We start from the raw sequence: 15,945 nt of genomic DNA, 5'->3' as shown, positions 1-15,945 counted from the left end.
TGAACATCTCTGGAGAGACCTGAAAATAGCTATGCAGCGACGCTCCCCATCCAACCTGACAGAGCTTGAGAGGATCTGCAGAGGAGAATGGGAGAAACTCCCCGAATACAGGTGTGCCAAGCTTGTAACGCCATACCTAAGACTCAAGGCTGTAATCGCTGCCAAAGGTTCTTCAACAAAGTACTGAGTAAAGGGTCTGAAAACTTATGTAAATATGATTTCCGTTTTTTATTTTTAATAAATCAGTGTCATGGTGGTTTTGGTGTAGTAACTAATACGACATACTTTGGTGTACAGTCGTGGCCAAAAGTTTTGAGAATGACACAAATATTAATTTTCACAAAGTTTGCTGCTTCAGTGTCTTTAGATATTTTTGTCAGATGTTACTATAGAATACTGAAGTATAATTCCAAGCATTTCATAAGTGTCAAAGTCTTTTATTGACAATTACATGAAGTTGATGCAAAGAGTCATTATTTGCAGTGTTGACCCTTCTAATTCAAGACCTCTGCCATCCGCCCTGGCATGCTGTCAATTAACTTCTGGACCACATCCTGACTGATGGCAGCCCATTCTTGCATAATCAATGCTTGGAGTTTGTCAGAATTTGTGGGTTTTTGTTTGTCCACCCGCCTCTTGAGGATTGACCACAAGTTCTCAATGAGATTAAGGTCTGGGGAGATTCCTGGCCATGGACCCAAAATATCGATGTTTTGTTGCCCGAGCCACTTAGTTATCACTTTTGCCTTATGGCAAAAGTGCTGGAAAAGGCATTGTTCATCACCAAACTGTTCCTGGATGGTTGGGAGAAGTTGCTCTCGGAGGATGTGTTGGTACCATTCTTTATTCATGGCTGTGTTCTTAGGCAAAATTGTGAGTGAGCCCACTCCCTTGGCTGAGAAGCAACCCCACACATGAATGGTCTCAGGATGCTTTACTGTTGGCATGACACAGGACTGATGGTAGAGCTCACCTTGTCTTCTCCGGAAAAGCTTTTTTCCGGATGCCCCAAACAATCGGAAAGGAGTTTTATCAGAGAAAATGACTTTACCCCAGTCCTCAGCAGTCCAATCCCTGTACCTTTTGCAGAATATCAGTCTGTCCCTGATGTTTTTTCTGGAGAGAAGTGGCTTCTTTGCTGCCCTTCTTGACACCAGACCATCCTCCAAAAGTCTTTGCCTCGCTGTGCGTGCAGATGCACTCACACCTGCCTGCTCCCATTCCTCAGCAAGCTCTGTACTGGTGGTGCCGACATCCCGCAGCTGAATCAACTTTATCCTTGCCTGTGAAGCCCTTTTTGTGCAATGCAATGAGGATGGTATGTGTTTCCGTGCAGGTAAACATGGTTGACAGAGGAAGAACAATGATTCCAAGCACCACCCTCCTTTTGAAGCTTCCAGTCTGTTATTTGAACTCAATCAGCATGACAGACTGATCTTCAGCCTTGTCCTCATCAACACTCACAGCTGTGTTAACGAGAGAATCACTGACATGATGTCAGCTGGTCCTTTTGTGGCATGGCTGAAATGCAGTGGAAATGTTTTTCGGGGATTCAGTTCGTTTGCATGGCAAAGAGGGACTTTGCAATTCATCTGATCACTCTTCATAACATTCTGGAGTATATGCAAATTGCCATCATACAAACTGAGGCAGCAGACTTTGAAAATTAGTATTTGTGTCATTCTCAAAACTTTTGGCTAGGACTGTAGTAGTTTCCGTGTTGTGGTTAGTGTTTTTGCTCTGTTGTGGTTGACGTGAACCCCAGGCGTGGGTGTGAGAAATGAGGTTGTACCATTAGGATCCTGCCATCATGTTAATTGAGACTAATGGGTTAATAGCTTTGTGAAGGTAGTCTCCATAGAGCGTCTGGAGTGCTGTGACAGTGAATTCAGGACACACTTACTCTTACACTGACACAGACTAACACAAGCTCTCACACCTCAATTCCACCCTGTTCGTACTCAGCCCATGTAAATAAATGAACTAGCTCACTAAACGTCACACACGGTTCACATACCAGCATAGTGAGGTCTCAGAAAGATGGGCCACTTTTCACAGCAAGGCCGGAGGGCTGTTTTAAGGGTCAAAAATGTAATTCCACACTGTGGTAAAACATCAAATCAACAGCTTGGTAACTATAATAACGTCATGTCACCTTCAAGAGCGCTAGTATGGCACACAGGGCTACTGTTCTCTGTCTCACACACACACACACACACACACACACACACACACACACACACACACACACACACACCAACACCCCAGACACAGGCTCTTGGCCATGGCTTTGATAGTGGGCCTGCTGGCAAGGGGGGGATCCTTTGAGAAATCACCAACACACATACACACACACAGCTTTTTTATGAAGTGGCGTAAAGTTATCAGCGTCTCCTGGCTTGCCCGGGACAGTGTGTGTCTAACAGCAGATAGCCAAGTGGAGACCTGGTCCCTCTTATCTGTGTGTAGAACCAGGCCAGGCAGGGCGGCCCGTGCGGGCTCTCGCCTCAGCATTAAAGCCTGTCAGTGGGCCACAGTGTGGCTGAGGCTGGCCAGGTCTCCATACACCAAGGGCCTAGATAGACACTGAACTTAACTCTGAGATCAAAGGGTCCACTGTCACTGCTCCTTCTGATAACACAGACCCAGTCTGGGCCAGGGGACTAGGTGTCAGTTTAGAGAGAGACCAACCAAGTAACAACCACCAAACCACAACCACCAGACAAACAAACAATAGCAGCCAGTCTAGGGAGGTTCTTCTATGACAAAGATCATTCCAGCATTTTACTGGTGTTTTTCTCTCTAGTTCCTTCTCGGTTTTGCCTTTTTCTTTCCTTTGCTCTGTCATGCCTCCTTTTCTATCAGTCATTGTCTTTCTCTACATCTCTCTCTCTCTCCCTCTCTCTCGGTCTTTCCGCTTTGTTTATCAGTCCAGTGGCTCTTCTTAACTTTCCAGGAAAAAAGGACCTCTCCTCTTCCCTTGTTTGATGTCATCCCTCCATCCAATTCACTGTCCCTTCTAGCTGTGTTTTCTACTGATACCGTGTATACCCTGTGGTATCCTAAAAAGCACCAGGCTAGCCTAAAGAAACATACACATCTTGTTCATGCCTGTGTGTCTGCATTCCATATTTACTCTGGGGCTGTTAATAGCCCACAGAAGAGAGAGTGCCTCTCTGCACGTACACTGTGTTTTCCAACAAGACACCCACCTTGGACTAAACAAACAACAAGGCCTACTTTTCTATTTGCCGGAGTTAAAGGGATACTTTGGGATTTTGAAACCATTTTTATGTCTTCGTGTCCAGTATGAAGGTAGTTTTACGAGACAATGTTAACTAGCGTTAACCCAATGACTGGGCCACATTCCTAAAATCCCGAAGTATCCCTTTAACCAGGGCCGTAGTCAGTGGTGTCTGCAGCCTTTGTCCCAGCTACTAAATCTCTTGACTTAATTCAGTGTTCATCACATCCTGAAGTACAGGGGGAGTGAGGGAATTGGCTAAATTGGGGGAACAGTAATTGTTTGAATCAGTTGTTTTAGTGTCTGGCTGGCTGGGACCCAGAGATAGATGGAGGAGACAGACACGGGGCTGCCTGGTGACAGGGCTTTCCATTTCAGGGGTAGAGATTTGAAGAAAACAGCACACTAGGTGGTGTTTGAGGTCAGGACTCCACTTGACCGACTGTGAGGTTATACAGATTTAGTATGTGGTTGTTATGGTTGTGAATGTGGTTGTGTATTTGGAATGACCGTGTCGTTTATGGACTGATTGTGTTTGTGGTTGACCGACTAAGTGGGCAGTAGCCAGCGTGCCGTTATACTGACTATTAGAAGGTTGTTGCTTGTATTTTGACAGTGTGTATGGTTAAACTGATCAGTGTGCACTTTAACAGATCATACATCTAATTTAGACTTTGTATACCTTAACTGACCATGTTTCGGGGTTCTACTGACTGTGTTTGTGGTTGTGTTGTGCTGACCGTCTCTAAATGGGGGTGTTTGTGTTCCAGGAACGTTTGACCGCAGTGTGACCCTGCTGGAGGTGTGTGGAAGTTGGCCAGAGAGCTTTGGCCTGCGTCACATGAGCTCTGTGGAGTCCACCGAGGAGGGGCTGAGAGAGAGGCTGGCAGACGCCATGTCAGAGTCACCATCCAGAGACATAGTGGGCTCGGCTACCGGTCAGTCACAAACATACATACACGAACACACACTAACCCATACACAGACACGCACACACACATATGCACACACACATGCACTTGCGTGTGCACCCACAAATTCGCGCACACACACAGACTCATAAATAATTTGTCATCATTAATCATTTCATGGTTTCAATAGTTCCACAAATTTACTTACCATTCACTCTCTCAAACTGTGAAATGTGATAGTGGTCAACTTCATTTTCTTAACTTTGTGAACTTTCATTTACTATCTTTCAACCGCTACTCTTAATCATGCTTGTTTGGTTTTGCAGCAACTAGTTTTCAAAAATGTGCGGGTGTATATTTGTGTATGGGCCTGCATGTGTGTGTGTGTCAGCCATTCAGACAATCCAAATGTTTAACTCATTTAGGAAGCGGCAGCGCTCTTCCTCTCCTTAAGTGAACAAGAGATCCTTTGATTTTTATGGTGGGAGAGGAGGGGTTTCTCTTGGGGAGAGGAGGGGTGGAGGGGTTTCTCTTAGGGAGAGGAGACTGGGAGCTAGGAGCGGCAAAGGGTCACAAGGCCCTAATGTGTTTAGCATCGACTACCCCCCCACCCCTCCTCTCATCCCCTTCTCTCTCACCCTTCTCAGTCTCACTCTGCTCTCATCCCTCTCTCTCTCTTTCTATCATCCCTTTCTTTCTCTCGCTCTCGTTGCCCGTCTTTTACGACATAATCTTGTTTGGACCTATTCATTTACAGAGGCCCCTGCAGCAGCAATGGCAGTCACATGGAATGGACACTCTTTGGGACTCCCTCGCCCCCTCCTCTCTCGCCCGCTCTCTCTGTGTCTCTCTCTCTCTGTCTCTCTCTGTCTCTCTCTGTCTCTCTGTGTCTCTCTCTGTCTCTCTCTGTCTCTCTCTGTCCCTCTCTCTCTCTGTGTCTCTCTCTCTGTCTCTCTCTGTCTCTCTCTGTCTCTCTCTGTCTCTCTCTGTGTCTCTCTCTCTCTGTCTCTCTCTGTCTCTCTCTGTCTCTCTCTGTGTCTCTCTCTCTCTGTCTCTCTCTGTCTCTCTCTCTCTCTGTGTCTCTCTCTCTCTGTCTCTCTCTGTCTCTCTCTGTCCCTCTCTCTCTCTGTCCCTCTATAATTGCTCCTGTCTCTGTGACTCTGCTCGTCATTAGATTAGGGGCCGACTCCCGGACACTTGTAGTTTGCGCTTGTCCATCCATCGCTACGGCTACAGCCCCCTCTAATGCAACACAAAATTCATTACTGATCACATTACATCCAATCTCCCCCCATTTTCCTCCGCCTTGGGCCCTCCTATAAACATGAACTTAACCCTTTCTTGAGAGAGGGAGACATAGAGGAATGGGCTAAATATTGTTTGGGGGGGGTCAAATGGAGCCGAGTCTGAGACATGCACATCCATTCTGTCTGACTGTGCATAAGTCCCAAACGACACCCTATTCCCTATGTAGTGCACTACTTTTGACCAGAGGCCTATGGACCCTACTATATAGAATAGGGTGCCATTTGGGATGCAGGCTGTCTTTGTGTGACAGTGGCACCAAGCTTCAAGCAGGGAAAAATTGGGACGTAATGGAGGCAAATCTAATATGGACCTCTGGTTGATGGCTGACTGTAATGTAGAGAATGTGTATATGTGTGTTCGGTTCATAGAGAGAGAGGCCTTTGATGGGCAGGGCCAGATGGTGTATAGCTTAGAGAGTGTCTCCACGTGCAGGGCCCAGTTTCCCCTATCCTTAGACATACTGTAGGCCCCATTGGCCTAGACCTAAAGGATTCACTCATAAACAGATTCTCTCTCTGTCCGGCTTTTACACACACACAGAGGGACGCGGTATTGGAATGCTGGATGATGGAACAAATCACCCTCTTTGACATTTCCCCCTCAACACACAACCCCCCACACACACACACACACACACACACACACACACACACCTCAGGCTCATGCTCAGAACAAAGCCTGCAGTCACACAGATTTGAGTTTTCAGGCACAGCCAGAGACCTTCTGTCGCCACAGCCAGGGGCAGGTGACACAGATAGAGAGATGGATAGATGGAGAGAGAGAGATATAAGGAGGGGGTGGGAAAGGAAGCCCTTGCACTGACTCCTAAGCATATTCTTCCAGGAATTAGATTTGCGCTAGCAACATAATGTTGCTGATGTGATTTTGCTTCATGGTGCCAACCCAACATGAATTTCATTGGAGCCGTGAAGAGGACCCCTGTTTTAGCCCGGTTTAGTATATTCCAGCCCTAGTCTACTCTCAGCCCAACCCCAGTATAACATAACCCAGTCCAGCCTTTGTCCTCAGACAGTGTCAGGCCAGTGTTTATGGAGGCCACGTTCAGGATCCAGCCCTGACCTATGTTAATAGAGCCATTGTAAGGGAACTGGTGTCTGCTATATATCTGACATGCAACTATCTCTGTCAACCAGTCGTCACATGTTAACGCTAATATTTACGGTATATCCTCACCAGCATCCAAAAATAATGGATACAAACTGTGCGTGTGTGAGCGCACGAGCATGTTTATGTGTACGTGCGTATACACTGAGTGTACAAAACATTAGGAACACCTGCTCTGTCCATGAACATCATACAGCTGGCAGGTTTTACACTGTATCGGCAGGATAGAACAGCAGCCTCTGGTAAGACAAGGGGTGGCAGTTTATGTTTATTTGTAAACAACAGCTGGTGCACGATATCTAAGGAAGTCTCGAGGTTTTGCTCACCTGAGGTAGAGTATCTCATGATAAGCTGTAGACCACACTATCTACAGTTGAAGTTGGAAGTTTACATACACTTAGGTTGGAGTCATTAAAACTCGTTTTTCAACCACTCCACTAATTTCTTGTTAACAAACTATAGTTTTGGCAAGTTGGTTAGGACATCTACTTTGTGCATGACACAGACATTTTTTCCAACAATTGTTTACAGACAGATTATTTCACTTATAATTCACTGCATCACAATTCCAGTGGGTCAGAAGTTTACATACACTAAGTTGACTGTGCCTTTGAACAGCTTGGAAAATTCCAGAAAAGGATGTCATGGCTTTAGAAGCTTCTGATAGGCAACTTGACATCATTTGAGTCAATTGGAGGTGTACCTGTCGATGTATTTCAAGGCCTACCTTCAAACTCAGTGCCTCTTTACTTGATCATGGGAAAATCAAAAGAAATCAGCCAAGACCTCAGAAAATAAATTGTAGACCTCCACAATTCTGGTTCATCCTTGGGAGCAATTTCCAAACGCCTGAAGGTACCACGTTCATCTGTACAAACAATAGTTTGCAAGTATAAACACCATGGGACCATGCAGCCGTCCTACCGCTCAGGAAGGAGACGTGTTCTGTCTCCTAGAGTTGGACGTACTTTGGTGCAAAAAGTGCAAATCAATCCCAGAACAACAGCAAAGGACCTTGTGAAGATGCTGGAGGAAACAGGTACAAAGGTATCTATATCCACAGTAAATCGAGTCCTATATCGACATAACCTAAAAGTCCGTTCAGCAAGGAAGAAGCCACTGCTCCAAAACCGCCATAAAAAAAGCCAGACTACGGTTTGCAACTGCACATGGGGACAAAGATCATACTTTTTGGAGAAATGTCCTCTGGTCTGATGAAACAAAAATAGAACTATTTGGCCATAAAGACCAAATAGCCGAAGAACACCATCCCAACCGTGAATCACGGGGGTGGCAGCATCATGTTGTGGGGGTGCTTTGCTGCAGGAAGGACTGGTGCACTTCACAAAATAGATAGAATCATGAGAAAGGAAAATTATGTGGATATATTGAAGCAACATCTCAAGACATCAGTCAGGAAGTTAAAGCTTGGTTGCAAATGGGTCTTCCAAATGGACAATGACCCTAAGCATATTTCCAAAGTTGTGGCAAAATGGCTTAAGGACAACAAAGTCAAGGTATTGGAGTGGCCATCACAAAGCCATGACCTCAATCCCATAGAAAATGTGTGGGCAGAACTGAAAAAGCGTGTGCAAGCAAGGAGGCCTACAAACCTGACTCAGTTACACCAGCTCTGTCAGTAGGAATGGGCCAAAATTCACCCAACTAATTGTGAGAAGCTTGTGGAAGGCTACCTGAAACGTTTGAGCCAAGTTAAACAATTTAAAGGCAATGCTACCAAATACTAATTGAGTGTATGTAAACTTCTGACCCACTGGGAATGTGATGAAAGAAATAAAAACTGAAATAAATCATTCTCTCTACTATTTATTCTGACATTTCACATTCTTAAAACAAAGTGGTGATCCTAACTGACATAAGACAAGGAATTTTTACTAGAATTAAATGTTAGGAATTGTGATAAACTGAGTTTAAATGTATTTGGCTAAGGTGTATGTAAACTTCCGACTTCAACTGTACCTAGAGAGTTTTCATCTGTATTTTTCGTAGCTGTCTACATACCACCACAGACCGATGCTGGCACTAAGACCGCACTCAATGAGCTGTATACCGCCATAAGCAAACAGGAAAACGCTCATCCAAAGGCGGCGCTCCTAGTGGCTGGGGACTTTAATGCGGGGAAACTTAAATCCATTTTACCAAATTTCTACCAGCATGCTATTCCTTCTTTGGCCATCTTTCCTTTCAGTTCTCTGCTGCTAATGACTGGAACGAATTGCAAAAATCGCTGAAGCTGGAGACTCATATCTCTCTCACTAACTTTAAGCATCAGCTGTCAGAGCAGCTCACAGATCACTGCACCTGTACATAGCCCATCTGTAAATAGCCCATCCAACTACCTCATCCCCATATTGTTATTTATCTTCTTTTTTTTTTTTGCTCCTTTGCACCCCAGTATCTCTACTTGCACGTTCATCTTCTGCACATCTATCACTCCAGTGTTTAATTGCTAAATTGTAATTTACTTCGCCACTACGGCCTATTTATTGCCTTACCTCCCTAATCTTACCTCATTTGCACACACTGTATATAGATTTTTTCTATTGTGTTACTGACTGTACGTTTGTTTACTCCATGTGTAACTCTGTGTTGTTATTTGTGTTGCACTGCTATGCTTTATCTTGGTCAGGTCGCAGTTGTAAATGAGAACTTGTTCTCAACTGGCCTACCTGGTTAAATAAAGGTTAAATATTTTTTTTTTTATAAAAATGTTAAATGTGCAACCAGAGGAAGAAAAAACTCTAGACCACCTTTACTCCACACACAGAGACGCGTACAAAGCTCTCCCTCACCATCCATTTGGCAAATCTGACCATAGTTCTATCCTCTGATTCCTGCTTACAAGCTAAAATTAAAGCAGAATCCCCAGTGTATTGGTCAATAAAAAAGTGGTCAGATTTTTATTTTTTATTTAACTTGGCAAGCCAGTTAAGAACAAATTCTTATTTACTTTGACGGCCTACCGGGGAACAGTGGGTTAACTGCCTTGTTCAGGTGCAGAACAACAGATTTTTACCTTGTCAACTCGGGGATTCGATCCAGCAACCTTTCGGTTATTGGCCCAACGCTCTAACAACTAGCAGATGCTAAGATACAGGACTGTTTTGCTAGCACAGACTGGAATATGTTCCGGGATTCTTCCGATGGCATTGAGGAGTACAACACATCAGTCACTGGCTTCATCAATAACTGTATCGATGACGTTGTCCCCACAGTGACCGTACCCCAACCAGAAGCCATGGATTACAGGCAACATCCACACTGAGCTAATGGGTATTGCTGCCGCTTTCAAGGAGCGGGACTCTAACCCGGAAGCTTATAAGAAATCCCGCTATGCCTTCCGACGAACCATCAAGAACAGGACTAAGATCGAATCGTACTACACCGACTCCGACGCTCGTCGGATGTGGCAGGGCTTGCAAACTATTGTAGACTACAAAGGGAAGCACAGCCGAGAGTTGCCCAGTGACACGAGCCTACCAGACAAGCTAAATTACTTATCTTCTCGCTTTGAGGTAAGTAACACTGAAACATGCATGAGAGCATCAGCTGTTCCAGATGACTGTGTGATCACGCTCTACGCAGCCGGTGTGAGTAAGACCTTTAAACAGGTCAACATTCACAAGGCCGCAGGGCCAGGGCAATCCGTCGATTACCAGGATGTGTACATCGAGCATACGCTGACCAACTGGCAACTGTCTTCACTGACATTTTCAACCTCTCTCTGTCTGAGTCTGTAATTCCAACATGTTTCAAGCAGACCACCAAGGTCCCTGTACCCAAGAACACTAAGGTTACCTGCCTAAATGACTACCGATCCATAGCACTCACGTCTGTAGCCATGAAATGCTTTGAAAGGCTGGTCATGGCTCACATCAACACTATTATCCCAGAAACCCTATACCCACTCCAATTTGCATACCTCCCTAACAGAACCACAGATGATGCAATCTCTATTGCACTCCACACTGCCCTTTCCCACCTGGACAAAAGGAACACCTATGTGAGAATGCTATTCATTGAGTATAGCTCAGCGTTCAACACCATAGTGCCCTCAAAGCTCATCACTAAGCTAAGGACCCTGGGACTAAACACCTCCCTCTGCAACTGGATCCTGGACTTCCTGACGGGCCACCCCCAGGTGGTAAGGGTAGGTAACAACACATCCGCCACGCTGATCCTCAACACGGGGGGCCCCTCAGGGTTGCGTGCTCAGTCCCCTCCTGTACTCCCTGTTCACTCATGACTGTACGGCCAGGCACGACTCCATCATTAAGTTTGCCGATGACACAACAGTGATCACCGACAATGACGAGACAGCCTATAGGGAGGAGGTCAGATACCTGGCCGTGTGGTGCCAGGTGTTAAGGCTTGGTAATTGTGGAGGAGGAATGAGGCGCAGGAAGCAGCGAACACAGGGTAGTGGTGTTTTTAATATACACTCACAAAAAACAAATGTTCCCACACACAGGGGAGAAAATACATGCGGCGTACAACAACGTCGACATGAACACAAGCCGTCACACAAGAAACAATCATTAATCCCGCACGAACAGGAGCGGGCCAGCTAAACTAAATAGCCCCTCTAATGGCTAATTGACCACAGGTGTCACAAAATAAAAAAAGGGAAAAGCAAAAGGGAATCGGTGGCAGCTAATAGGCCGGTGACGACGACCGCCGAGCGCCACCCGAGCAGGAGGGGGCGCCACCGTCGGTGGGAATCGTGACACCAGGACAACAACTTTTCCCTCAACGTGATCAAGACAAAGGAGATGATTGTGGACTACAGAAGAAGGAGGTCTGAGCACGCCCCCATTCTTATTGATGGGGCTGTAGTGGAGCAGGTTGAGAGCTTTAAGTTCCTTGGTGTCCACATCATCAACAAATTAACATGGTCCATGGACACCAAGACAGTCGTGAAGTAGGCACAACAAAATCTATTCCCCCTCAGGAGACTGAAAAGATTTGGCATTGATCCACAGATCCTCAAAAGGTTCTACAGCTGCACCATCGAGAGTATCCTGACTGGTTGCAACACTGCCTGGTATGAGAACTGCTTGACCTCCGACCGCAAGGCACTACAGAGGGTAAAGCGTACAGCCCAGTACATCACTGGGGCCAAGCTTCCTGCCATCCAGGACCTATATACTAGGCGGTGTCAGAGGAAGGCCCTAAAAATTATCAAAGACTCCAGCCACCCTAGTCATAGACAGTTCTCTCTGCTACCGGAGCGCCAAGTCTAGGTCCAAGAGGCTTCTACCCCCAAGCCATAAGACTCCTGAACATCTAATCAAATGGCTACCCAGACTACTGGTATTGCCCCCCCCCCCCCCTTTTACACTGCTGCTACTCTCTCTTATTATCTATGCATAGTCACTTTAATAACTCTACCAACATGTACATATTATCTCAATTACCTCGACTAACCGGTGCCCCCGCACATTGACTCTGTACCGGTACCCCCTGTATATAGCCTCTCTATTGTTATTTTACTGCTGCTCTTTAATTATTTGTTACTTTTATTTCCTTTTTTTTTTTTAACTGCATTGTCGGTTAGGGCTTGTAAGTTAGCATTTCACTGCTAATGCGCATGTGTCAAATAAGATTTGATTTGAATTTGACATCGACTGACCAGGTGAATCCAGGTGAAAGCTATGATCCCTTAATAATGTCACTTGTTGCCTCCTGAGTGGCGCAGCGGTCTAAGGCACTGCACCGCTAATAGGCCGGTGACGACGACCGCCGAGCGCCACCCGAGCAGGAGGGGGCGCCACCGTCGGTGGGAATCGTGACAGTACCCCCCTCCTGACGCGCGGCTCCCGCAGCGCGCCGACACCGGCCTTGAGGTCGACCCGGAGGGCGAGGGGCAGGGCGATCCGGACGGAGGTGGTGGAACTCCCTCAACATAGATGGGTCCAGGACGTCCGCCGCCGGCACCCAGCACCTCTCCTCCGGGCCGTACCCCTCCCAGTCCACGAGGTACTGTAGGCCCCTCGCCCGGCGTCGCGAGTCCAGAATGGCCCGTACGCTGTACGCCGGGGACCCCCCGATGTCCAGAGGGGGCGGAGGGACCTCCGGCACCTCATCTTCGTGAAGGGGACCAGCTACCACCGGCCTGAGGAGAGACACATGAAACGAGGGGTTAATACGGTAATAGGAAGGGAGTTGCAACCGATAACACACCTCGTTTATCCTCCTCAGGACTTTGAAGGGCCCCACACACTGCGGCCCCAGCTTCCGGCAGGGCACGCGGAGGGGCAGGTTCCGGGTCGAGAGCCAGACCCTGTCTCCCGGTGCGAACACGGGCGCCTCACTGCGGTGGCGGTCAGCACTCCTCTTCTGCCGCGCACTGGCCTCCTTTAGTGAGTCCTGGACGGCTCTCCAGGTCTCCTTGGAGTGCTGGACCCAGTCCTCCACCGCAGGACCCTCGGTCTGACTCCGGTGCCATGGTGCCAGGACCGGCTGGTAACCTAACACACACTGAAAGGGTGATATGTTAGTAGAGGAGTGGCGAAGTGAGTTCTGGGCTAACTCAGCCCAGGGAATATACCTCGCCCACTCCCCTGGCCGGTCCTGGCAATACGACCTCAGGAACCTGCCCACCTCCTGGTTCACCCTCTCCGCCTGCCCATTGCTCTCGGGGTGATAACCGGAGGTCAAACTGACCGAGACCCCCAGCCGCTCCATAAACGCTCTCCAGACCCTGGATGTGAACTGGGAACCTCGATCAGAGACAATGTCCTCCGGCACCCCGTAGTGCCGGAAGACGTGGGTAAATAGGGCCTCCGCAGTCTGCAGGGCCGTAGGGAGACCGGGCAATGGGAGGAGACGGCAGGACTTAGAGAACCGATCCACAACCACCAGAATCGCCGTGTTCCCCTGAGGGGGGGGGGAGATCTGTCAGGAAGTCAATGGACAGGTGCGACCATGGTCGTTGTGGAACGGGGAGGGGCTGTAACTTCCCTCTTGGTAGGTGCCTAGGAGCCTTACTCTGGGCACACACCGAACAGGAAGAGACATAGGACCTCACGTCCTTAGCTAAGGTGGGCCACCAGTACTTCCCCCTTAGACTCCCCACTGTCCTCGCCTCACCAGGATGACCCGCAGTAGGTAGCGTGTGCGCCCACCGAATCAAACGATCACGAACACCGAGCGGCACATACATGCGCCCCACGGGCACCTGCGCAGGCGCAGGTTCCAACACCAATGCCCGCTCGATGTCCGCGTCCACCTCCCATACCACAGGTGCCACCAGCCTAGACGCTGGAATGATGGGAGTTGGATCGATGGGCCGGTCCTCCGTGTCATAGAGACGGGACAGCGCGTCGGCCTTAGTATTTAGGGAACCCGGTCTATAGGAGATGGTAAACCTAAACCGGGCGAAGAACATGGCCCACCTCGCCTGACGTGGATTCAGTCTCCTCGCTGCCCGGATGTACTCCAGGTTTCGGTGGTCGGTCCAGATGAGAAAGGGGTGTTTAGCCCCCTCAAGCCAGTGCCGCCACACCCTCAAAGCTTTAACCACTGCTAGCAACTCCCTGTCCCCCACATCGTAGTTACGCTCCGCCGAACTGAGCTTCTTCGAAAAGAAAGCGCAGGGGCGGAGTTTCAATGGCGCACCCGAGCGCTGTGATAGCACGGCACCCACCCCAGCCTCGGATGCGTCCACCTCCACTACGAACGCTAAAGACGGGTCCGGGTGCGCCAACACGGGTGCGTCGGTGAACAGCGTCTTCAATTTCTTGAAGGCTCCGTCCGCCTCCGTCGACCATCGCAAACGCACCGGCCCCCCCTTCAGCAGTGAGGTAATGGGAGCCGCTACCTGGCCAAAACCCCGGATAAACCTCCGGTAGTAATTGGCAAAGCCTAAAAACCGCTGCACCTCCTTCACCGTGGTTGGAGTCGGCCAATTACGCACGGCCTTAACGCGGTCACACTCCATCACCACCCCCGTGGTGGAAATGCGATAACCCAGAAAGGAGACGGCTCGTTTGGAAAACTCACACTTCTCAGCCTTAACGTATAGGTCATGCTTCAGCAGTCTACCAAGCACCTTGCGCACCAGGGACACATGCGCGGAGCGGGTGGCGGAATATATCAGAATGTCATCGATATATACAATCACGCCCTGCCCGTGCAGGTCCCTGAGAATCTCGTCAACAAAGGATTGAAAGACGGCTGGAGCATTTTTCAACCCATACGGCATGACGAGGTACTCATAATGGCCCGATGTGGTACTAAAGGCGGTTTTCCACTCGTCTCCCTTCTTGATACGCACCAGGTTATACGCGCTCCTGAGATCCAGTTTTGTGAAGAATTGCGCTCCGTGAAATGATTCCACCGCCGTAGCGATGAGAGGTAGTGGGTAACTAAACCCCACCGTAATAGCGTTTAGACCTCGGTAATCAATGCACGGACGCAGACCTCCCTCCTTTTTCTTCACAAAAAAGAAACTCGAGGAAGCGGGTGAGATGGAGGGCCGAATGTACCCCTGTCCCAGGGATTCCGTGACATATGTCTCCATAGCCGCCGTCTCCTCCTGTGACAAGGGGTACACGTGACTCCTGGGAAGCGCAGCATTAACCTGGAGATCTATCGCACAATCCCCCTGTCGATGAGGTGGTAATTTAGTCGCCCTCTTTTTACAAAAAGCGATCGCCAAATCGGCGTATTCGGGGGGAATGCGCACGGTGGACACCTGGTCTGGACTCTCCACCGACGTGGCACCTATGGAAACTCCTAGACACCTACCTGAACACTCCTCTGACCACCCCTGGAGAACCCCCTGTTTCCACGAAATACGGGGATTGTGACCAGCCAGCCAGGGGACCCCCAGCACCACCGGAAACGCAGGCGAGTCAATAAGGAAAAAACGAATGCGTTCCTTATGATTCCCCAGCGTTACCATGTCCAGTGGCACCGTAGACTCCCTGACTAGCCCTGACCCTAATGGTCGGCTATCTAGGGAGTGCACGGGGAAAGGGGAATCTATCGGCACCCGCGGAATGCCCAGCTTAATGGCAAGTCCACGGTCCATAAAATTCCCAGCTGCGCCTGAATCGACTAGCGCCCTATGCTGGGAAGAGGGAAAAAATGTAGTAAACAAAACAGGTAAAAACACATGACCAACAGGGGGTTCTGGGTGAATCTGGTGCTGACTCACCTGAGGTAACCGAGAAGTGTTCTGCCTACCATCTCGACTCCCAGACTGGCTCCTCCGGCACCGGTCGGCCGTGTGTCCTCTCCGACCACAGCTGGTGCAGGAGGAGCCACCTCCTCCGGTGCCCCTTGGCACGGCCCCCCCTACCTCCATAGGTGAACTCCGGGTAGTGGTCC

At 48.7% G+C, this 15,945-nt stretch overlaps 1 protein-coding gene across 4 annotated transcripts in view; it reads left to right on the top strand.

The window, feature by feature from the left end:
• The window catches only part of LOC106581027 (BCAS3 microtubule associated cell migration factor), a 339,535-nt gene that overhangs the window by 292,041 nt on the left and 31,549 nt on the right, over positions 1-15,945 (top strand). For all 4 annotated transcript variants that reach the window (XM_014162693.3, XM_045703733.2, XM_045703732.2 and 1 more), the window contains one exon: positions 4,015-4,182. In XM_014162693.3, the coding sequence (XP_014018168.2) occupies positions 4,015-4,182 (168 nt within the window). The remainder of the gene's footprint in view (positions 1-4,014; positions 4,183-15,945) is intronic.

Source organism: Salmo salar, chromosome 20, assembly GCF_965601325.2.
Source record: "Salmo salar chromosome 20, fSalSal1, whole genome shotgun sequence".
In the NCBI taxonomy this organism is placed as follows: Eukaryota; Metazoa; Chordata; class Actinopteri; order Salmoniformes; family Salmonidae; genus Salmo; species Salmo salar.
Note: the sequence above shows the minus strand (reverse complement) of the source record. Positions and strands in the feature narration are given on the sequence as shown.